At 53.4% G+C, this 22,036-nt stretch overlaps 4 protein-coding genes across 6 annotated transcripts; 2 read left to right on the top strand and 2 right to left on the bottom strand.

The window, feature by feature from the left end:
- The first annotated feature begins 1,843 nt into the window (after positions 1-1,843).
- LRRC43 (leucine rich repeat containing 43) lies at positions 1,844-8,701 on the top strand. 2 transcript variants are annotated; one of them, XM_064392293.1, is made up of 12 exons: positions 1,845-1,999; positions 2,071-2,325; positions 2,564-2,674; positions 2,806-2,945; positions 3,552-3,790; positions 4,384-4,562; positions 4,848-4,971; positions 5,163-5,302; positions 5,428-5,508; positions 5,763-5,945; positions 6,432-6,507; positions 8,498-8,701. In XM_064392293.1, the coding sequence occupies exons 1-12, from the start codon at positions 1,910-1,912 to the stop codon at positions 8,650-8,652; spliced, it is 1,773 nt and encodes a 590-aa protein (XP_064248363.1). In that variant the 5' UTR covers positions 1,845-1,909; the 3' UTR covers positions 8,653-8,701. The 2 variants fall into 2 exon arrangements, with proteins under 2 accessions (XP_064248364.1, XP_064248363.1); XM_064392294.1 differs by lacking the exon at positions 6,432-6,507 and having other exon boundaries at positions 1,844-1,999.
- A 138-nt stretch (positions 8,702-8,839) lies between these two features.
- On the top strand, positions 8,840-13,841 carry B3GNT4 (UDP-GlcNAc:betaGal beta-1,3-N-acetylglucosaminyltransferase 4). Its single transcript, XM_064392295.1, has one exon. It carries the CDS (start codon positions 9,390-9,392, stop codon positions 10,506-10,508), a length of 1,119 nt encoding a protein of 372 aa, XP_064248365.1. The 5' UTR covers positions 8,840-9,389; the 3' UTR covers positions 10,509-13,841.
- DIABLO (diablo IAP-binding mitochondrial protein) lies at positions 13,556-18,651 on the bottom strand. 2 transcript variants are annotated; one of them, XM_064392296.1, is made up of 6 exons: positions 18,541-18,651; positions 17,815-17,929; positions 16,188-16,319; positions 15,265-15,375; positions 15,067-15,163; positions 13,556-14,159 (listed from the first exon to the last, which is right to left on the bottom strand). In XM_064392296.1, the coding sequence occupies exons 1-6, from the start codon at positions 18,585-18,587 to the stop codon at positions 13,954-13,956; spliced, it is 708 nt and encodes a 235-aa protein (XP_064248366.1). In that variant the 5' UTR covers positions 18,588-18,651; the 3' UTR covers positions 13,556-13,953. The 2 variants fall into 2 exon arrangements, with proteins under 2 accessions (XP_064248366.1, XP_064248367.1); XM_064392297.1 differs by having other exon boundaries at positions 16,188-16,316.
- A 756-nt stretch (positions 18,652-19,407) lies between these two features.
- On the bottom strand, positions 19,408-21,891 carry LOC135282650 (uncharacterized). Its single transcript, XM_064392619.1, has 2 exons — positions 21,482-21,891; positions 19,408-20,355 (listed from the first exon to the last, which is right to left on the bottom strand). Exon 2 carries the CDS (start codon positions 20,330-20,332, stop codon positions 20,198-20,200), a length of 135 nt encoding a protein of 44 aa, XP_064248689.1. The 5' UTR covers positions 20,333-20,355; positions 21,482-21,891; the 3' UTR covers positions 19,408-20,197.
- Positions 21,892-22,036: the final 145 nt, after the last annotated feature.

Here is a 22,036-nt window from a genome sequence, read left to right as displayed (position 1 = left end):
TTTTTTCTTTTTTTTTTTTGCCAGTGATAATTTGGGTTTTTTTCTTTTTTGAAAGATTACATCGAAAGTTGATTCAAATGTGTCTTCACTGATTGTGATCTACGTGCTCAGTTTCAAACTGACATAGAGGGTGTCCTGTGTCATCTCTGTGACTCGGAGCTTGCCTTGGCCATCCCATCTAAATCCTTGGGCTCTCCAAAGTGTGGGATTTAGAACATAAACCCTTGTTTTATTTATGAAGGTGGTTGGAAGCACATTATTGCTGCCCAAAGCCATTGCTTCTCCAGCAGAGTCAGTGTAAGAGTGACCCAATGCAGGGAGTGAAAAAGGCTCGTGGGCAAGGTCAGGCCTCCAGTTCCATGTATAAATTCCTTTGCTGGATGCCTGTAAGACCCTGTTCCCAAGGGATGCTCAGGATCCCCCCTCCCCACCCCTGTCTCCCCTGAGGCTGTTTTCTGCTTCTGGTAATCAAATGCAGGAAATTCTCACACACACCAAAACAGAATAGGTGCTAAGTAATGCCAAGGAAAAGATGAGTTACCATGGCCAACAGAAAGGACAGTTCTGGCAGACACTTCTTTTATTTGAGGGTTTTATTATTATTTGGTGGGAAAATGGAGACAGAGAGAAAGAGAGATGTTTCTTTGTGCGTAGTGTTCTTTGGGAATGTCCCTACAAAGGCAGTGGTGGGTACAGATGGCTCCTTTCTGGCAGAAGGGTGATCTTGGAGGGTTTCTTGTTTGGAAGCACCAAACCTGCAGAGATGCAGTTGGTCAGTGGCCCACAGGAAGATCTGTGGAAGGTGCAGGAGCTTGTACATAAAAGATGCCACTGGGCACTGCCAGCCCTCTTCCAGCTGTCCCAAATGGGCACAGCCAGGGAGTACTGGGATCAGGTCTTCCCACAAGAGCAGGAGTATCTCTTTGTGCAGCACTGAAGGCAGTGGGGCCAAGTTATTTTAAATAGTTATACAAATAAAAGAAGCAGAATTTTTACAGCTTCGCTTTTCTACAAAACACAATTCAACCACTGGTAATTTTCTTTCAAAGACTTTTGGAAGATGTTACTTCCTTTTCTCCTAAGGACAGCACATTACCTGGTTATTCCACTCCAGGACATGCCATTATCTCACAGCCTGTGCATGATGTGCACATCCTTTCCGGTCTGTACAGGGCTGTGATAAGCTGCTGAGCTGATAAGGGAGCAGGTCAGCATCCGTCCTGTAAAACCCAACCTGAGAAGTTCAGCTTTCCACCACGTAACCATCAGACCTCACAGAGCAACTGCAATTCATTTGGTGAAGTTCTGCTGACACAGGCTGCTCTGTCAGCCCTCTAAAATGGAATTTGTGGCCATTGCTGCAACACCTATCGCTGGAAAAAGGAAATTAATCTCTGCCTGTGGAGACCTGGTGCTGACCTGAGACACAGCTGTGGCTTTTGTTCCTTGAGCTCACCTACTTTTTCCAAGTGTGGGAGCTGGTGTTTTCAGCTGTGAGCTTGTTTTCTGGCCTTACATGGTTGTGTGGCAGTGCCCTCCACGTAAAGGGGAGAGTTGGGCTTTTGGAGCTGACTGAGACCCTGACTGCTCCTTCCCTGAAGCCTGAGTGACACTCAGGACACAGATAAGGGAAATGGCAAATTCCATGCCACAGGTCCCCTGCCAGGGAAGAGTGCTGATGCTGCACCTTGCAAGTGCAGCATGAGGCCACCTGCCCTTTCCCTGGTGGGGAGCAGCCCCCAGAACCCAGTGGGAACCAGAAAAGCAGGGATTTATTCCCAGCCGGGCAAGCTTGGTGCTGTTCCAGACCTGCTCCACCCTGTGCTTGGAGAGTTTGGTTCCATGGCACCATCTCCTAGCGACGGGGACAGAGCCACCGAGCCAGGGGATTCCCTGCGGGCTGGGCTGCATGGCAGCACCCCACAGCGTCTCGGCTGCTTTTCAGGATTACCTGCAGCACCTGGGCCTGCAGGACTTCCCCTGTGGCCTCGGCAGCTGGGTAGGGGTCTGGGGGGCACAGCCGTGGGACGTGGCACAGGGCTGCCATTGCCTCTCCTCTCTCTGTTACAGAACAAATCCCGCCTCAATGCCCACAGGGGCCCCCAGGCACAGCCCCTGGGGCTGGAGGAGGCTGTGCCACCGGGAGAGGAGACCACTGGGGTGCTGCTGGAGCTGCTGAGAGACCAGCGCAGCCCCTGGGCGCTGCCCTCTGACTGCAGGCCCCAGGCTCAGCACCTGAGGGAGGTGGTCGTGCTGGCACCCGAGCTCCTCCAGGGCTCCAGGGTCTTCCAGCTCGTCAAGTGCCTGCGGATTCTCGACAAGGGGGTAAGTGCAGCTGCTGGGGCCCATAAAGCTGTGCCTTCCTGCTGTCAGGGAAAACGTGCTGGGAAAAGGACACCTTGCCATCCCAGGGGCTTCCCAGGAGTAGAGCTTCTCCCCACAGCCTCCCCAGGATGTTGTGCTAATCCGTGCCACACAGGTGTCACGCAGATCAAGATGTGTCCATGCCACCCTGGCCACGAGGTGCCTCAGGGACAAGTTGGCCAAACCCAGCTCTTTGCAGGTGGAGGAGGTGGATGAGGGTCTGCTGCGGTTCCAGCAGCTGGAGGAGCTCATCCTCAGTGCCAACCACATCAGCAGAGTAACCTCAGCCCACCTGCCCCGGACTCTGAAGGTGAGTGAGGGGTTCTTGTGCAGGATGGGACAGGAATTCCCATGTGGGAACACAGGAAAAGCAAACAGCTCAAGGGGGTGCCAGGAACAGCTTGTTGCCAAGGTGTTTGTTGTTCCTTCTGTCCTGGGCAGGTGCTGGAGCTCTGCTGCAATGCTGTGGGTGATCTGCAGGATCTGTGTGCTCAGCCACCCCCGGAGCTCCAGCACTTGGGGCTGGGCCACAACCGGCTGTGTGGCCCTTCCCAGGAAAAGCACCTCACTGTGGATTTCTGGTAATGCCACAGGCTGAACGTGGGCTCCTGAAGGGGAAATGAGCAGATGTGAACAGCTGATCTCAAGCCACAGAGATGGCCCTTTTTGGGAAAATACAGAAGGGAAAATTTTGGAAAAATTCAGAAGGGCTGTTTCTTTGCTCTGTGTCTACTCTCTGTGCAGAGCAGTCTGTCTCTGCTGTCTTCTGTCTCTTGCCCAGAGGTTGTTTTGGTCCTTAGTAAGGTGTGGAATGGGGAGATCACCAGGGGAGCTGCCCTGACACCCTGCCCATCACAGTTCCATTTCCCTGGACAGTTTACTTTGTCCATGTCCTTCCCAATGTCACTGCTGGAAGTCTGTAAGCACCTGAAGCACAGACTGCATCACCAAATGGTGCAGTGGGGTCATCAATGGATGCTAAAAAATGTTTTTGTGTTGTGGGACAGACTGGCAAAGGACTGTAGGGCTCAGGAATTTGGAACTGGCCTCCAGACTGGATTCCTGAGTTCAACCCAGTTTGTGCTAGGGAAATATGAATTTTGTTTCTGTTTTTATCCAGGGCTGTAGCTTTCTATCCTCAAATAGGTGCTGGCTGCCTTACATCCTTCCCTGGGTTCTCTCCTTAGGCCAAACCTTGTCTCCCTTGACCTGAGCTTTAACAGCCTCACAGACCTGCTGGGGCTGGTCTCCCAGCTGTCCACCCTGCAGAGCCTCCGCATCCTGGTGCTCCAGGGGAACCCACTGGCTCTCATCCCCACTTACAGAGGCTTCCTCGTGGGCAGCCTGCCCAAGCTGTCCATCCTCGATGACATCTACATATGGCCTGAAGAGAGGCAGCAGTTCCATGGGCTGGCAAGGAAGCCAGGTGAGCCCTGCCTCTGAGCCCGCCCGTGCTGACCCTGTGATTCAGGGGTGGGGTTTGCATTGTGGTTGTGTAATTTCAAGTGAGGTAGTTTCAGTTTTAAGCCCAGCACTGCCTCAGTGTCCTGGCCTGCCTCAGCTTTTCTTCCCAGACACCATCTGGTTTCAGATCATGCATTTCCCTCCTAAGCTGTGCAAGAGGAACATCAGTACTGGGGAAAGTGCTCACATGGGGCTGCACTGTCTGCACACAGCAGTGCCACCTCTGTGGCACATCCCTGACTGGGATGAGAGCAGGAGGCTGGGGACACCTGGCATGGGAAACCTCTCTTGATGGCCCCTGCTCAATGAGTTTATGTGCTGGGTGTGCTTTTTGGAGAGTCAAACGTTGAAGGAGCAGAGCAGCCAAGCCAGGAGGTGATTGCATGGCTTTGTAGTGACGCCACGTGGCAGTGGTTTGTCACAGCATTTGCACAGGCTGGCACTGAGGGATGCCACAGGTGGGACATGGGACCTGGAGGTTTCTGCTTGCTCTGTTCCTTCCTCTCTCTGGAAGGGAAGTGCTGCAGCTTCATGGCAGGATGGTTTTCCTTTCAGAGCTGATCAGGAGTGAAGCACATGTGGTTGTGAGCATTGGGGAGATGAAGGGACTCCCTAATCCTGAAGATTTTCAGCAGCTGGAGGTTGGCTCTGAGGGTCCAGTGATCACCTACAGCTACTATGTGACCTACGAGTTTGCAGAGGCAGAGGAGCTTGAGGACAGGGGCAGTCCTGAGGTTGGTGCTTGATTGTGCCCCTGGAGACAAGCAGCATGGCAGGACACAGCAAGGGGAGCTGCATCTCCAGGCTATGGGGTGATGGGCCTGGTGTGGGGAGCAGCAGTGCTGGGGACAGAATTCCCGTGTGGCTGCATCCAGCTGTCCACATTCCACATCCCTCTTGGGGAGCCCAGAGCTCTCTGCATGTGAGAGGGAGCGACCTTGTCCCTGGCACTGAAGTCCCTTCTTCCCATGAGGGTGGGCTGGGGAATAGGATTTTGGAGACAAATCCCTCTGTTCCAGGGAACAAAAATCCCCCAGAGTCCCACAGTGGCCACGCTGGATGAGGACAGCTCTTCTCAGGACACAGGAGAAACAAAGAGCCAACAGGAGCCTGCAGCCACAGAGGAGCCCAAGCCCCACTCTGGTAATGAGGAATTCCAGATCTTCTGTTCCATGTCTCAGCTCTTTGTGGGGTGTGGTGGCATCAGGATGTCCCTCACAGTGCCAGCTGGGCTCTTCCTGGGACTGATGGATAATGACCTGGCACCAGCTGTGTCCTGGGGGTCCTTCTGGGAAAGAGAGGTCTCCTCACAACTTTTTTGTGTCCCTACACAGCAAGGGTGTTCTCCACCCCTGGACAGCCCTGGGCAGACACCATCGACTGCAGCTACAGGAAGGAGCACATTGCCAAGGACTTGGTGGGGCTCAAGTCCTACCTGGAGGCTGGAACCACTGTCTCTGTTGTGGAGGAGAAGGTGAGGGTGTGGCTGAGCTGGATGAAGGGGAAAGAGCTGCTGGGAGGCCCAGCCAGTGGTATCAATTCCCTCTGGGAGGGAGGCTGGGATGGCAGGGACCTGGGCCAGCTCCTCTCTCCGGGCAGGTGCTCTCGTGGCCTGTGGATCCAGAAGAAAATGCTGTCACAAATAAGGAAGGACAGGAGCTGAAGAAGAACAGTGCAAAGGTAAGTTGCCAGGAGAGAACAATCACCAAATTCTATCTGAATTGCAGAAACAGTGATGGGAGAACAAGGACCCCTCTCCTAGGTCAGTCTGGTGTGTCAGAGAGTCAGACCTCTCCCAAAGTCCCCCCTTTCTGTGGGGGGAAAGCAGCAGCACCTTGGCCAGGATGCAGTGGTGGGCAAGGGGCTGGGTTGGGGTTGCTTCTCTCTGATAAAGAGACCCCAGCCTTCTGCTGAGGCCTGTCCCCGTGTCCAAGGACAAACAGAAAAAGAAGAAGAAGAAGAAGTCATATGAATATCGCAGTGACCCTCCCATTCGGAGCACCCTGGGCACCACGAGGGTGACCCTGGAGACCCTGCTGGCCACCAAGGACCTGGTGACAACTGTGTGTGACTTTGGGATCCTGATCCCTGAGAAACCACCAGTTCTGGAGGAGAAGGTAAGGAGCATGTCCCAGGGCAGGGCTGCAGGCTGAGGTTCAGCAAATGCCTTCTCTGGCCTGGGCATCCATCCATCCATCCCTTACTTCTCTCCCCAAAATGGGGCTGAAATAGCCCTGCCTGACCACCATCCATTGCTGCTGGTGTGGTTATTTAAGGCTGATATTAGTGAGCAATTCTGCTACTTTTTCTGGGCCTAGGAAAAGAGATGAGTTTATTTTTCCATTCCAGAATGTGTAAGCAGCCACTTGTGCTTCCTCTGGTGCTCTCTCTCAGCATGGCAGCACACACCAGCTGTACCAACTTTCTGTTTCCTGGATTCTCTTCTCTGAGCACTCTGCTGTGCTCCTGCTCTCCCTCACCTCTGTCCCCTGCCCCTGAAATCCCAGTGACAGCACCCAGATGATGACAGCTGGCACAGGACTGACTGAAGGAGGGCAGTGAGTTTCAACACAGCCTTACTGTGGAAACATCTCTCTCCACAGGAGGTAAAAAAAGGCAAAGACAAGAGCAAAAAGCCCAAAGCGGAGAAAGGAGACCAGACCAGCCAGAAAACCAAAGGTGACAGAGGGTGGGGTGTGTGAGAGAGCAAACAGGAGCAGGGCACGGCCACCCTGCCAGCTCCAGGAGCGGGGACTTACTCACATCCTGAGCCTGGGGCTGTGAATACAGACATTCACTGCGGGCTCTGGGAATAGACACAGCCCGGACTCTGTGCAGTCGGTGTCTGCACAAGCAGCCAGGGTGGGCTGCCAGCTGCCCTGGGAGACTCACACCTACGGCACCCTGTGCCAGGGGAGAAGGGCAAAGCAGATTTTTGGGTGAGAAAAGTGCTGCCCACTGTGTCGGCTGCCAAGTGTGGGCGGTGGCGTGGGCGGGCAGCTGGGCAAGGGCTGCCCGGGATGCATAATGAGCTCCTCATTCACTGCCAGCTCGCATCTCCCAGCTCTTTGCAGAGGGGATTGTTGTTCTCTCTGGTTTGGAGATGAGGTGCACAAAGAGCCCCAGGTGCCCCGAATAGATCCAAGTCTGCTGTCACCCACCAAGAGACCACCCTTACCCTGCTGGGTGTGTCCCCTGCCTCCCCAGTGCAGAGCAGCAGCCTTGCTTAATCTGCCAGAGGCAAACCTCATCCTGCCTCTTGCAGGTTATTTTTCCATCAATCTTGGTTCTGACTGCAGAAATAGCAGTGCCAGCACATCGGAGGGGTAATGCAAGAGCGGGAGGAAGTGGGAGAGGGAACGGGTGGCCAAGCAACTCTGGAAAGCTGCTCGTGGGTCAAAGAGGGCATGGAGAGGGCCAGGCCTCCCAGCACAGCTCAGAGCTACCAAAGGAGCTTTGTTTTTCTGCTCTGGCATCAGATTTAAGGGTGTAATTAACCCACAGAGCTCCAGGCTGCTTTCCTGTGCCCTGTCACCCACAGCAATCTTTGTGGGCTCTCAGAGCTCTGCAGTCCTGGCCTGTGTCTGCATTCACAGAAGCCAGTGGCCTCCCCTAGCGACCTGAAAAGAAGAAAACTCATTGAATTGCTGTCCCCCACAAGAAGATATGTATTTTCAATGTACACTCAGCCTGTTGCTGAAACAGGCAGTTGCTGACAAACAGCTCAGCTTCAGCAGTGGTTGTTTCTTCCTTCCTCCCCTCCCTGCTGCGTGGTCAGTGTGTGCAGGAGGTTTCCCTTCAGCTTGAACAAAGGTAAAAGTGCACAGAAATGCTACTACTGCAGGAAACCCACAGCAGTTAGAGATTTGTGCTTAATTTGGTGTCCCCTGTGCCTGTGCAGGTGGGGGCTGGCTTGGCTGCACTGTGGGGCCACTGAGAGCATATTTCAAAGTGTGAGTGCAAAATTCACAGTGCCTAAAGATGAGCTGCCCCACAGCTCGCTACACCCGCTGTCCCATGGCTGTGACTCACCAAGTTGTGGCTTTTGTGGGGGGCTGCTGGAGCCCTGCTGAGCTCAGTGTCTGCCCGTGAGTCACCAGCTGCTCCGGGGGTGTTTGACACCTGCACATCACCTGGGGACTGCCCTTGGAGCTGTGACAGTGGCCGTGCCCCGGGGCACAGGGGATGACTCCCAGTGTGTCCAGCAGGGCTGGGCAGGGACCGGCACTCTCACAGCCGGGAGCTGAGGCTGATTTGCATCCCTCAGTCAGCAAATGCACACAAATAATAAGTCTTCTCAGAGGAATTGGGATCACTTCCAGACGGCTCAAAGAGGAAAGGCAGCGGGCTTTGTCACAAGCCAACCATTTGCCCAGACACTGAAGGATGTCTTCAGAAGTAGTCTCACGTAGGTCTCATTTTACCTCACACTTGATTTTCCAGGATCCTTGAAATAATTTATTTCTGAATCTTTCTTTTGCCCTAGTGCAGTTTCACAACAAAAAGAAAGGCTGCACCCAGGTCAATTTAAGATGCTTTTTTGGGCTTATCATCCAAAATCATATTCAGTTTCCTGCTGAGGCCCAGTCACTGCTGACACCCTTGCACACTGCTGCTTTTGGGATCATTTACTCTCTTAAGACAGTGACAAATGTACTTCTTACCGCAGGAAAAGAAAAAAACAAAGACACTGCTGAAGTGGAGGAGGGTCAAGAGCTCCAGCCGGTGCCGCTGACAGTTCGATTCCAGATGCAGCTGCTTCGATGGCCCTTGGCAGCCAGCACCCAGAACCAGGAGAACGTGGCCATGGGGAAGACTCAGTGATGTGTCCATAGCAGAAGCATGAGTGGAAATAAACCACACGGGAACGCTGCATGGAGCCTGGTTCAGCCGAACCGCCAGAGCTGGGAGCTGCCCGGGGGCTCCTGCTGGTCTGTGGCTGGTGCTGAACTCCTGCTGGAGCGGGCAGGGGGTGCAGGGTGGGTGTCCGTGCCGGGGACACGCTGCCCCGGGGCCGGTGCCAGCCCCTCGCATCCTCCGCCCGCGGGCGGGGCTCGGCAGCGCCGGGGCGGGGCAGGGGCAGGGGCAGCTCCCGGTGAAGCACGGACGGAACGGAGCTCCCGGTGGATCGCAGCGGAGGGAACGGAGCTCCCGGTGGATCGCAGCGGAGGGAACGGAGCTCCCGGTGGATCGCAGCGGAGGGAACGGGGCTCCCGGTGGATCGCAGCGGAGGGAACGGAGCTCCCGGTGGATCGCAGCGGAGGGAACGGAGCTCCCGGTGGATCGCAGCGGAGGGAACGGAGCTCCCGGTGGATCGCAGCGGAGGGAACGGAGCTCCCGGTGGATCGCAGCGGAGGCTCCTCCGCAGAGCAGGGCGGGGGTTCTGCCGTGCGGGGTCACCGTGGAGCGGCGGCTCCAGCCCGGTCTGCGCGCCCCGGCGGGGCCGGGAGCTCTGGACCGTCCTCACCGGCAGCTCCGGGTCCTGGTGAGACCCGGGGGGAAGCACCGAGACACGTCCCCGTGCCAGGCCGCCCGGGGCCGGTCCTGCGCCGGATGCTGCCATGTACCCCAGGATTAAAAGCCTCGTGCTTTACACCTTCTCATTCACGCTGCTGGCCTGGGTGTTGTACATGAAGAAGGAGGCGAAGTTGGCAGCATCATCAGCAGAGCAGAAAGCGGATGTGGTGGATCACAGACTGCAGCCCCCGGTCCTGGACAGCGCTGAGCACAGCAAGTGTTTACCCAACTTGACCTTTGCCAATTCTTCCCTCGCCCTCCCGGAGCCTCACCGAGTCTTCCTAACCTACAAGCACTGCAGGAACTTCTCGGTCCTGCTGAGGCCTTCCAGGTGTAGCAAAGACATGTTCCTCCTGCTGGCCATCAAGTCTTCCCCCATCAACGTGGACCGGCGCGTGGCCATCAGGAACACGTGGGGCAAGGAGGTGTCCATCGGGGGCAGGCCCGTCAGGCTGGTGTTCCTCCTGGGGCGCTCCGAGGCCAAAGTCCAGCTGCAGCCCCTGCACCAGCTGCTGGCCTACGAGAGCCAGGAGTTCGATGACATCCTGCAGTGGGATTTTGTTGACGACTTCTTCAACCTGACCCTCAAGGAGCTGCATTTCCTCCGCTGGTTCACGGAGGAGTGCCGGCACGCCAGGTTCGTGCTGAAGGGCGATGATGACGTGTTTGTCAACACCTACAACATCGTTGAGTTCCTGCGGGAGCTGGACCCTGAGCAGGATCTCTTTGTTGGGGACGTGATCGCCAACGCCCGGCCCATCAGGAACACCAAGGTCAAATACTTCATTCCAGAGCTCATGTATGGGGCCACCTTCTATCCTCTCTATGCAGGAGGAGGGGGATATGTGATGTCCAGAGAGACAGTGTGTCGCCTCCAGAGCACCGCAGAGGACACGGAGCTCTTCCCCATAGATGATGTGTTTGTGGGAATGTGTCTGGCAAAGATGGCAGTGACCCCAAAGAACCACGCTGGCTTTAAGACTTTTGGGATCCAGAGACCTTTCAATCCTTTTGATCCGTGCTTGTACAAAGAGCTGATGGTTGTGCACAGGCTGAACCCAACGGAGATGTGGATCATGTGGACGCTGGTGAAGGATGACAGCATTAGGTGTGCAGTGTCAGTGACACACAGCTACAGCAGGGGCTGGAAAAGGAGCTCCTGATGAGCCCAGGGGTTGTGGCTGGTGACAGGCTACTTAAACTAAAAATCAGGTTGTGGTAGAAATGTCCATTACTAACTGCACTGGAGCTGTCGTGGTTTGGTTTGGTTTGCAGTGAGTCTTTTTCTGTCAGGGGTTACTTGAAGCAGTTGAATTGTCACAGGGTGGTGTGGTCAGTGCCTTCCCAGCCAGACTGTGCCAGGGGACGTCACAAGTGCCACCTGCACTGGAGTCTGACTGCTGGCAAAAGTCACTCTCATGTGGGACAGCCAGCAATGACTAAGGAGTGACAGAGCATTTGAAATTTACTTGAAGGCATGGAAGAAAGGCCAGGATGTCCTGCAGGGTCTGCTGTCCCAGGACAGCCACCCCACAGCTCCTACCAGACAGCAGGAGACAGGGAGTGGAGTGGGGAAGGAAAAGCTTCAAAAATACATGGCCTTAACACAGCAGCGATGATGATCTGGGGAACTGGGCTCTGCCTCCAGCCCTCTGGCTTTTGCAGAAACTCACAAAGGTTTACATGCACTGGAAACTTTAGCACAAACACTTTCTGATCTGGTTTGAGAGGAGCCACGTGTTTTGAATAATCGTGGAAGAGTGGCTGTAGCTTCCCATGTTGTGTGGGAGGTGTTTGGTTCGTTTTAATGTTGTGTAGAAATAAAACACTTTTCAAAAGTATTTACATGGGAGTATTCTTAGGTCTTCTGAAAGCTAAGAGCCCTAAAAGCCAGGGAAGGCTGAGATCTGGTGCTGGGTATTTGCATTAAAGAGGAGAATGTTAGTGGAAATGAAAACTTGCTACTTCTTTTTCTGTGAGCTGTTCTCTGCCCTGCTCAGACAAGATGCATTGACACAAAAGTGATAAATCTGAATGTACTGGAGTTGCTAATTTGAGAAAATATCAAATATAGAAATAAGTTTTGGTGGTTCTTTTGTGAAGCTTATCAGTATCTTGCTGCTAGAGCTGGAGCTGTGGATGAGCAGGAAGCAGCCTGGAAGCCTTAGGGGAAAAAACAAGCAAATGAGTAAAGAGGAAGTGTGTGATTAGAGCAAGCAGAGCCCTTTGTGCTGTGCTGTTGCAATTGCTGTCTGTAGTGCCAGCTGCCCAGCATCCATCCCCCACCAGATGGGAGCTGAGCTTTCAGAAGTGCCCAGGAAGTGCTGACAGGAGGTTCTTCCTTGTCCTATAGACAGGGACACCCTGAGAGCAGAGGTGTGGCAGCTCTCAGTGGGATGGTGAGGGACTGCTGGTAGGATGGGCTCCCTTGGCCCTCTGGAGCACCTGGGGTAGCTCTGGCTGAGCCCCAGGGCTGACCCAGGCTCTTGGGGCAAAGCTGCCACCTCACAGGAGCTGTTTCTGTGCCAGGTGTGAGCAGGGTTTGTCTCAAAGAATCGGTGGCTGCCCATCCTCAGGGTGGTCTTGTGCAAGTTGTTACTGTGTTTTCTGGCAGGGTTTCATTAAGTGGAGCTGAGAAAGTGCCTGCGTGTAGTTTTAGGTGTGTAAACAAGGCCGAGTGCCAGCAGCAAACCCCAGGTTCTGGGCACTGCTGCTGGTCCTGGAGAGGAGACTGCACAGAGTGGGCACCGTGGTGCCCTGTGAGCTGCTGTGCCTGCACTTTTGTGATCCACTCGATGATTCCCAGTGCAAACTCAGGAGCACAGAGCATGATGTCATGTCCGTTGTGGGCTAACCCCCAGCTGGCAGCTCTCACTTCCTGACAAAGGTGAGGGACTCCTTTCTGCCCTGTTCTGGGGTGGTTGGTGCTCCTCACCCCACTTTGACTTGGCTGGGCTGACTGGCTGGTCCCAGTCACGTCGGGCTGGGTGTGTGGAGCAGCTCTGGGCCAGGAAGCGCAGTACGTGCAGTGAAACAAGAAGTGGGGTCACAGCAGGGCTGGGAGCAGGCCCTGAAAGGGGAAGAGGGACTTTCCTGGCTTTGCAGGCTCCTGGCAGTGCCATGCAAACATCTGAGTAGTTACTGTGGCATCCTGAGAGGTACACAACTTGTTTGTGCACTCGGGCCAGGGGCTTGGCAGTTGTTCTTCAACTGCACGAGGTACCACAGCAGAGCACTTGTGGTTAGAGGTTGATCTCAGGCTGCATTTGGCTCCTGAGGGCTCAGCTGTGCCACCACCCAAGTAATCCTCTCATCACAGGGTATTTTTTCCCTGATGCTCCAGCCCAGAGCTGTGTTTGGCACAGCAAACACGGGCAGCTCCCTGCAAGCTGAATTCCAGACTCTGCCATCCTCCTTAGATACAGCAGCACCCAGTGAGGAGCAAGGAAAGATGGTTTGTTAATTTTCTTTTTACTACTTAATCTATAAATGAACAGTGCTGTGCACCTGAGGTTGCATTTGTTCCAAAGGCAGCCAGAATGAGACACCTCTGATGCTGCAGGTAAGAAAATTCCTGGGCAGGCACAACTCAATTTAGTAACACCAACCCGGACACAGATATATCAGATGCTAATCTGTGGTAAAACCTTTGATTAATGTGTGTTTTCTTACACAAACTGGCAGATGGGGATCCAGTCAACAGTGATAAAGTTCAAGTGGATGCTGTTCTACAAAGCAAATTTCACGCCAGCTGTCAAGTTAGGAAATGAGTAGTGAAAGACACCCGTGGTTTTGAAACCTGCAGTGAAACATTAAGCTTGCAAAAGAAATAATTATTTCCTGAAATTTGCATTGGGAAGCATTCAAATATGTAAGACTCTTTTGCTCAGTGCTTTGTAGAACAGCACACAGCAGCTGCCAAAACAATTTTGTTTATAACTACAATATACTGAAAATCAAACCTCCCCACTGCTTCCTGGGGAACCTCCCCCAGAGGTGATTCTGGGTGAAATAAGTTGCTGTGCTGAACAAAACTGCACCAAGAGCCCGGGTGACTCCATGGGAAGTTCTCAGCTCCAGAGCAAATATTTCCCCTGACTGCAGCTCAGTGTAATTTGGTGCAGCTGCCAACCCAGAGGTTAAAAACTTCTAAATTCAAATAGAAAGCAGGGCCTAATCTCTTCACCAAAGGAACACACCCACAACGAGCTGCTTTTGCACAGTTTAATAAAGGCATCTCCTCACAGACATCATTTACCTCACAGGTTAAAAACAAGGGTTTTTAAATACACTTCTCTGGCTGATCCTACAAACACACCAGGGGAGCAGCAGCACCCTCCAAGCAGAGACACAATTACCACCAGGCCATCCCTGATAACAGTCTTCACATTTGCATAGATAAAACATTTAAATAAATGAATCCAAAAGTATTATAAACAAGGTAAGTAACAAACAAAACTGAGGCCTTCCAAATACTTGATTTGTAAAGCAATCCTTTTGGGGGAAAAAAAATGGAATCACAGGCTTATTTCAGCAGTTTTACACTATCCCACACTTAAGAGCTTGGGACTGTTCCATCCGTGACTGACCCTGAGAGTTCAGTTCTGTTCAGTCCTCCCGAAGGTAAGGGTCATCATCTGTGTTTTCTAAAACACCCTGAGGCAATGAGTCCTCTCCTCGGGCCTTGATGAGCTCGTCTGTCTGAGCTTCAGCTAATTTGGTCTCTGCTTTCTGGGACAGCAGCCTCACCTCCTGCACCTGGGACTTCAGCAGCTGGATGTGGCTGCGGGCTGTCACCGAGGCCTGGTCTGCACCTGCAGGGAAGCATTGACACTCTGGGGTCCAGGAGCACTGGGCAAACCTTCAGCTAAGAAATGGATGGGATGATCATCTGCTCTGCTGTGTTGTGAGGGCTCTTGGGCTGTATTAATTTCAATACTGTTCATTTACCTCAAGCCTTCTGTCTGCTTTGAGGTGTCACTGCTCCCTTGAATCCTCCCATCCCAGTGGGATGCAGCTGGAGCTGGACAGCAGTGATCCCCTTGTGCCAGTGGCTTTGAGAGCTAAGCCCAGCCCAGTCCCTGTGTGCCAGAACCTTTCAGTCCTCGTCCCATCCTGGCACCTACAGCATGGGAATACCTGTGGCACTGCTGAATTCCCACCATTCTCCTCCCATGCTCCCACAGATTTCTGGGTCTTCTCCAGGCACTTACAGAATTAGGGTGTCAGTATATTCCCTCCCTTCTCCACTTCAGTAACTTTGCCCATTTGCCACAAACCAGTCCACAACTCAGTCTCAGAGCTCTCAAATCTCTCCAGGGAGAAAAAACCCAAAATTAGTGTATTTTCCTTTTTTAATATAACTAAATCCAGCTGGAAAGTCCTCCAGGATTCATAGGCAGCCTTGGTTCTGTGGCTCCCAGGACTGTGTTTGAGCCTTGCATTTAAAAAGAACTGAACACTTCCCTCAGACATTTTTGGCCGTGGTTAGTCTTGACCTAAACCACAAGTGAAGTTTCCAGGCCTAGCTCTCAGACCACACCTACAGACTCGCAGCCAAAACCAGAATGTACGTGCTCAGCACCTCCAAAAACCAGGCAGCAGCTGTCAGTCGTGGTGTTAGCTGGGAGTGTGCTGTCTGAGCTGTGCTGAGAGAGGGACAGGGGGCAGAGGGACAGGGGGCAGGGGCTCAGGGGGCAGGGGCTCAGTGCTGCTGCTCACCTGACTGATAGGCAGCCTCTGCCGCCATCTCCGACAGCCGCAGCGCCGTCATCCAGCTGGATTCCAGCCTGAGGTACTCCTGCTGCTTGGTGCTCATCTGGGAGAAAGAACCAGCAAGGTGTAGCACACTGAGAGCTCTCCCGAGCTGGGCAGAGCAGGGCTGGAGAGGCAGGTGGTGAGGGGGCTTTGTTTGCTCACATCCACTCTGGCTCCTATGACCACCTGCCAGACTGCATCCACCTCCTCCGAGTTCATCTTCCCCAGGAGATCTGAGTACTGCTTGTAGAGAGACACCAGGGTATAAACTGCCTGTGAAGGAATAATTTTGCACAGTTACCACCATAGCTTGCACAGCTCTGGTGTTGTCTCAGTGTTACCTAGTGTTAATTAGCAAAATTACCCTTCATACACTTGATGTACTGACAAGGATGTGCAAATATTTTACTCAAATTGGCAATTTATTTGCAAAATTAAAACTGTGTCTTCTTCTTTCAGACTTAAGTATGGCTCATGCCATCCTTCTGATGGAACTCAGGTCATGGCCTTGGAAAGGCTGAGAAAGGCAACAAAATGCCCAAGAACAGGGAGCTCAGTACAAGGTAATATAAAAAACTGTTATGAGTTTCTTCAGCCCCAGTTCTGAGTTCCAGGGTCATTTTGCCTAAGTTAAAAAAGGGACTTCTTAAAAGAGCATGGGGATGGATTCACGCTGACAGAGGGCAGGGTTGGATGGGATGTTAAGGAAAAATTCCTGGCTGTGAGGGTGGTGAGGCCCTGGCACAGGCTGCCCCATCCCTGGAGTGTCCAAGGCCAGGCTGGACAGGCTTGGAGCAAGCAGGGACAGTGAAAGCTGTCCCTGCTCATGGGACTGCATGAACTTTAGGGTCCTTCCAACCCCAAACCATTCTGGGGCTGTCTAATTTTACCCCAAAACCAACAGTTTAACCAAGCTAAAAGTAACTTCCACATTTGCCGTAGAACAGTGACCCCATGGCTGACATCTCCAACCCCCCCACCCCCTGGGTTAAATTAATTTTGCAGAAGCCCATTTTGGGCGTGGTTTAAGAGTGCAGCTGGTGTCAGAGCAGCCAGCAGTGGGTGGTGCCAGGCGTGGGGCTCACCTTGGTGTACTCGGTGAGCGCCTCGATCAGCGCGTACGCGGTCTGGGAGAGCAGCGTGGCCGTGCTGTCTGTCACCAGGGACACGGCCCTCCTGATCAGGGCGTCATTGCTCAGGGACCCCGGGCTCTGCTGCTGCAACACAAGACACCCGTGTGCCCCCGTGTGCCCTGTATGACCCGTGTGTGCCCTGTGTAAGAGCTGTAATGAGAGGTGCGGGCTCCAGGCAGCTCTTCCAAACGCAGTTTATCACTTGCAAGATGTCAGAGCAGCCCAGGGTCGTGGGTGACACAGCCTGTGCCCACAGCTGCCAGCTGCAGCTGCAGCAGGCCTGGAGACCCCTAGTTTAGGTTACAAATGCATTATATACTTTTCTTTGCTGAGCATCTTAATACAGTAGAACCAATCTATACCTTAACTTTTATCTATAGCCTATCATAACCACTACAATTACCATATTCATGTTAGTATTCTCCAATCACTAAAGGTTAGTACATTACAGTTTAAGCTAGAAGTTGTTTTTCAGTTTTCTTGCAGTGGAAAATTCTGAGACCTTTTTTCTACTTGCAACATTTGCTGACTTGTTTGCCTGTGCTATCTTTCTGCTTGGTAAAAAAATCTTCTTGTTTGAGGTGGGTTTATCCTTTGTTCTGAGTCATAAAAACCCCCTTCTAACTAACAAACCTTTTGCCTCCTTGGTTATCCAGCAAGACTGGCTCAGCAATTCTTTCCTTCTATATCAAAACTTGCTTCCATCTCTATCCCTTCCTCAGCTTCTACATTGAAAAATCTTTCTGCTAAGCATATGTGTCTGTGAGACTTTCTTGTCAAACTTTCATCCTTCCCAACACCCCTGTGTGCCCCTGTGTGACTCTGTGTGCCCCGTGTGCCCCTGTGTGTGTCCCCGTGTGCCCCTGTGTGTGCCCCTGTGTGACTCTGTGTGCCCTGTGTGCCCCGTGTGCCCCTGTGTGACTCTGTATGACACTGTGTGACCCTGTGTGTGACCCTCTGTGCTCCTGTGTGCCCGTGTGCCCTGTGTGCCCCGTGTGCCCCTGTGTGAGCCCCTATGTGACTCTGTGTGCCCCCGTGTGCCCCTGTGTGTGTCCCCGTGTGCCCCTGTGTGTGCCCCTGTGTGACTCTGTGTGCCCCGTGTGCCCCTGTGTGCCCCTGTGTGACTCTGTGTGCCCCGTGTGCCCCTGTGTGCCCCTGTGTGTGCCCCTGTGTGACTCTGTGTGCCCCCGTGTGCCCCTGTGTGCCCCTGTGTGTGACTCTGTGTGCCCCGTGTGCCCCTGTATGCCCCTATGTGACTTTGTGTGCCCTGTGTGTGCCCCGTGTGCCCCGTGTGACCCTGTGTGACTCTGTATGACACTGTGTGCCCCGTGTGACCCTGTGTGTGCCCCTATGTGACACTGTGTGCCCCGTGTGACCCTGTGTGTGCCCCTATGTGACTTTGTGTGCCCTGTGTGTGTCCCGTGTGCCCCTATGCGACTCTGTGTGCCCCTGTGTGTCCCCGTGTGCCCCGTGGCCCTCCCCACGGCCACCAGGGGCTGCACAGCCGAGCTCTCCCTGAGGACGCAGTCCTGGGGGGAGGCAGGACACGCAGGTGGGTCTGGCATTTCTCTGGGGGTACCTCCACGACGGGCACGGCACACAGGGCCGCCCCCAGCCCCAGGGCCTGGCGCCACTGCCTGCTCCTGCCCTCGAGGCCTCGCTGCCCGACGCCGGCCAGCCGCGGGAGGCTGCGCCTGCAAAGCAAGAGGCACAAGTTCAGCTGCAGAAACGGCCCCGTGCGGGCTGGGAAACGGGGAGCAACGGGAGGAGAACACCCAGAGGCTGTTCCAGAGGATCTGGTCTGTGCCAGGCTCCTGTGATGCACTGGGTAAGTTGGTTTCAAATTTCATATCACTGTTTAATGGTTAGTGCAAGGAAAGGCAAGCACAGTGACTAGTGCAATATTAATACTTCTAGAGACAAAGGTGTGTTAGCTGGCATAGGCACACTGCTGATAGTCACCAATACTGGAAAAGAGGTTAAAAAACATGCTCAAAAGTGGCGTGTGGTACATGCAGGGGAGAAATGTGACAGGTTTGTCACAGTCCAGCGACACTTGGCTCTCTGTGGCCGGTTTTATTTACAACCCAAGCTGTGCAAATGCCCTGGGGTCAGGGCCTGCCACAGAAATACTCGAGCGGAGAAACAGCAGCACAGAGCAACGAGAGTCTTTTTTGTTGCTCTACAGCAATTTAATGAAAACAACCGGTGGATTTTCCTTCTTTTATGCCGCGTGCTCTTTAGCCCGCAGCCCGCGGGCGGGCAGCGCGTGTCCCCCTCAGCCGCTCCCCCCGGCCCGCGGTACCTGAGCACGGAGCAGCAGCTCCGCAGCCACCGCCCGCCCGCCGCCATCTTGGCCCGCCCGGCGCGCGGGAAGTGACGTCACCCGCCCGCGCGCGCACCTGCGGGGGCGGGGCCCCGAGCGCGGCGCGTGCGCAGAGCGCCGGCGCGTGCGGGGCGGGGCGGGGCGCGCGCCGGGCCGTGAGGGCGGCGGCGGGAACGTGAGGGGAGCGAGCGGGAAATGTCCCCAGGGCTGTCCCCAGGGCTGTCCCCAGGGATGCCCCCAAAGATGTCCCCAAAGATGTCCCCAAGTCTGTCCCCGCCGCCCCTCCGCCGTCACGGCCCTGTCGGAGCATCCCCGACACCTCCTCCGTATTTCGCCGCGATGCCCAACATCGTAAGCGTCAGAAATACGCAACAATTTGCTCAGCTGCTGGGAATGAGAAGGAGATTATGAACCAGGGTCTTGTCTAACTGTTGCAAAATGTGGAATGTGTAAAAATTCACTTATGAATGGGCTGTTCTTTGGTGTTTGGTTTTGTAGCTTTCAAACTGGATAAGAATATTTAATATGTGAAACAGATCAGCCCACAAGTTTTTACTGATGTCCGGGTGTTAGAAAACCAAATTACTTGGTGGTAGAATTGCCTTGATAAGGTTTAGGGCCTGATGTGTTTCAGTGATATTAGATTTGGGACAAATTCTTCTTGGGAAGAAGAATTTGGACGAAAGGAATGTGGAACTTACGGGCCTTGAGGAAACTGGGCAGAACCCGCAAGAAAACTTCACATCTGAGTTGAAATCGGCTCCATTGGATAAAAGGGGGTTCCAGCAGGGACAGATTGTGACCACCAACTCAGAGACACCAGTGCTCCTCACAGCCCTGGTTTAATTCACCTTTATTGTTCTAAAGTACACGGTGCTGCTTTGATTTTGGGTAGTTCCATGCTAGTCCTAATCTCCACCTTCTCCACCAAAGGTTTCCTGTGCTATTCCACACACAATGACCTTGATCAATTAAATCTATTCTTTTTATTATTCCTGTTCTCTCTCCTGTTTCTGAGACTTGGTCAGTGCAGGGTACTTTACTGAGGCACTGCTGTATCACACATTTTCCATCTAACTCCATGCTTCAAACATTTGTTCCAGAGCCTGGCACACCTGAGAGCGCCAGGTAACAACCCTGTACCTGACAAAACCCTGGGGAGAGGGGAACCTTGTGCTGATTTTAATGTCTTTTCCCAGGACTTCTAAAACAAATTACAAGTAATTTCAGTGTGTCTGCCTTCACACCCTTAATGAGGCAGAGCAGGACAAGGCAGGACTTGTTTGTTGAGATGCTGGAGTGCTGTTGCATCCCTGCCATCCCCTGTGCCGCGCTCGGCGGGGTGGGAATCTCAGGAGAAAACTGCTGCGAGGCTTTCAAATAGTTCAGAGTCCGGGAGGCACAAAGAATCTGCGAGAGCCACGAGGACCTGTAAAGTGCATGCACGGGGGTACCTTTTCTCTTTTAACCTTTATTGTTTTTGCACAGGAGAGTGAGACTGCGGTGAGGCAGCAAGAGCGCGGAGCCCGTGCGGGGTCGGCGCAGGGGGAAGGGGCCTCCATCCCCTGTGCAGAGCTGTGCCGTGCAGCCGCGTGCCTCTGGAAGGGCCCAGGGGGCAGGAGCGGGGGCAGAGCCCTCATTTGAGCACCAGGAAGTAGGTGGTCCAGCCGGCCAGCAGCAGCGCCCCGAGCAGCACGGTGTAGCTGAACAGCACGAAGGCCAGCAGCTCCCGCAGCACCTTGAGGAAGTGGATGGCAAAGGAGTCCGGCATGGCTCTCCCGGCTCCTCCCTGGCCTGGAAGCACAGGAACAAGGTGAGGCTTCTTCACAGCAGGGGCACCACCCTGCCACGGGGAGAAATCCTGTGGGCAGGGGGGTTGGTGACCACCTGGAAGGTTTTAGTGACTGGCGTGGGCCTGTTCAGAGCCCTGCCGGCGTGCTGAAAGAGAGTTTGGGGTCTGATCAAAGTCTCCAGGTCAGGACTGGTAAGGAAGCAGATGGAAACACAGACACAGGCAGTGGGCACGGCCATGGGGGTGAGGCTGGGGGTGCTACAGAACCCAGCTGGCTCCTGGAGTCTGTCCCCTGGGGCTGTGCGTCCAGGAAGCGTCAGGATCAGAGCGGCCGCTGATGGTGCATTACCAACTGCGTGCTCTGATCAAAGTGGTCAATTCCTCCAAGGAAGCCACCATTAATATTTAATTCTTTAATTGCATCTAATGGAGGTACTGGCACAAAGTGAGCCTTTTGTTTTGGAATGATGAAAACTGAGGCTTAAATACAAGTTTGTACAGGCAAATATTTATATCTTGCGTTAAAAATAACCGTTAATAGGAGACATGGGCTAAGATGCCTCAGAATCCATCTTCTAGCAGTATTGTATAGTCATATGTACGCATTGCTTTGGAAGGGATTGCTCATTTGTTAGTTTAAATTAAATCTGAACTTTTCCCCCAAAGTCACTGGCATCTTAGATTTGAAGCTGTGAAAACCCACCTAAAAAATTCTATTATCTCTTCAATTTACGAGTTCTTTTAAATTTTGATCGCAGCTGTGCCCGATCAACAATATTGACACTCTTGGTCAAGAACGGAACGGGAGGGTAAAATCAGACTTAGGATAAAAACTAACCCAGAAGGATTATTTCTCTTCTGAACAGCCTAAAGCCAGCTAAACTAAACTGAATTCCTGTCCTGCTGCCTGGAATGTTTTTTAAAGAGCTCTTGTGATAAGGAATTCACTTTTTGGTGTTCAGTGAGTTCAGCCGTTCCATTCCAAGCTCAGGCACAGTACAGGACTTACAGCATTTTTAAACCAGCTGTGGTTTCTCCGTTGTTCAGAGCATTACAGATTTCTGTCCATAGGCTGTGCGAGATTTCTGGTTATCTAGAAAGATGCTGATAAAGAAATAAACTGCTTACCCAGGCAGATGACGGGCTCTGCTTCGGCAAGTTCGTGTTTCTCCCTAGTTCTGCTCCGCAGTGTTCCTCTTGCAGGGGTCTGTGCTGAGACTGATCCTGCTGTGATCCAGGAGCAGAGTGTGTGTGTGTCTGTGTGTGTGTGTGCAGCCCACACGAGGACTGAGCTCTAGGTGTGGTCAGCACCGGTTATGATCCGACAGCGCCGTGGTGCTCGGAGCAGCCAAACACTCCCCTTCCCCCGGGGGCTTTTGGCAACAGCATTTCCAGAGTTCCAGTGCCAGGGCTTGGAGTCACCAAAATCTGCGTTTGGTGAGGTGTGGGGGTTTGCCTCTAACAAAACCTTGTGTCATCTTACATATTTTATTGTTTTATCTCAAAGGCTGCAGTGCCTCTTGCTTGTTCCCTGAGCAGCCTGTGCTCTGTGAGCCACTCAGGGGAGGATGCTCACCCACAGCTGGGGCTCATCCCCAGGGTGGGACTGTGCAGGCTGAGCCAGGATCTTTGACCAAAGTCAGTGAGGGCTGAAGGCAGCCTAATCCCTGCAGGGTCCCCAGG

The sequence above is a fragment of the Passer domesticus genome, chromosome 17, assembly GCF_036417665.1.
Source record: "Passer domesticus isolate bPasDom1 chromosome 17, bPasDom1.hap1, whole genome shotgun sequence".
Lineage (NCBI taxonomy): Eukaryota > Metazoa > Chordata > Aves > Passeriformes > Passeridae > Passer > Passer domesticus.
The sequence above is the reverse complement of the archived record's forward strand: the minus strand, read 5'-3'. Positions and strand labels throughout refer to the sequence as shown.

What these genes read in the sequence shown, in the direction of transcription:
- LRRC43 (XM_064392293.1), top strand. Translation starts at nt 1,910, where the DNA reads ATGGCAGCACCCCACAGCGTCTCGGCTGCTTTTCAGGATTACCTGCAG. An exon ending in GGAGCCCAAGCCCCACTCTG is followed by an intron (nt 4,972 to 5,162) that starts GTAATGAGGAAT and finishes GTCCCTACACAG; the next exon opens with CAAGGGTGTTCTCCACCCCT. An exon ending in TCTCTGTTGTGGAGGAGAAG is followed by an intron (nt 5,303 to 5,427) that starts GTGAGGGTGTGG and finishes CTCTCCGGGCAG; the next exon opens with GTGCTCTCGTGGCCTGTGGA.
- B3GNT4 (XM_064392295.1), top strand. Translation starts at nt 9,390, where the DNA reads ATGTACCCCAGGATTAAAAGCCTCGTGCTTTACACCTTCTCATTCACG.
- DIABLO (XM_064392296.1), bottom strand. Translation starts at nt 18,587, where the DNA reads ATGGCGGCGGGCGGGCGGTGGCTGCGGAGCTGCTGCTCCGTGCTCAG. An exon ending in GTGCCGTGCCCGTCGTGGAG is followed by an intron (nt 16,320 to 17,814) that starts GTACCCCCAGAG and finishes CTTGTGTTGCAG; the next exon opens with CAGCAGAGCCCGGGGTCCCT. An exon ending in CGCTCACCGAGTACACCAAG is followed by an intron (nt 15,376 to 16,187) that starts GTGAGCCCCACG and finishes ATTCCTTCACAG; the next exon opens with GCAGTTTATACCCTGGTGTC.
- LOC135282650 (XM_064392619.1), bottom strand. Translation starts at nt 20,332, where the DNA reads ATGCCGGACTCCTTTGCCATCCACTTCCTCAAGGTGCTGCGGGAGCTG.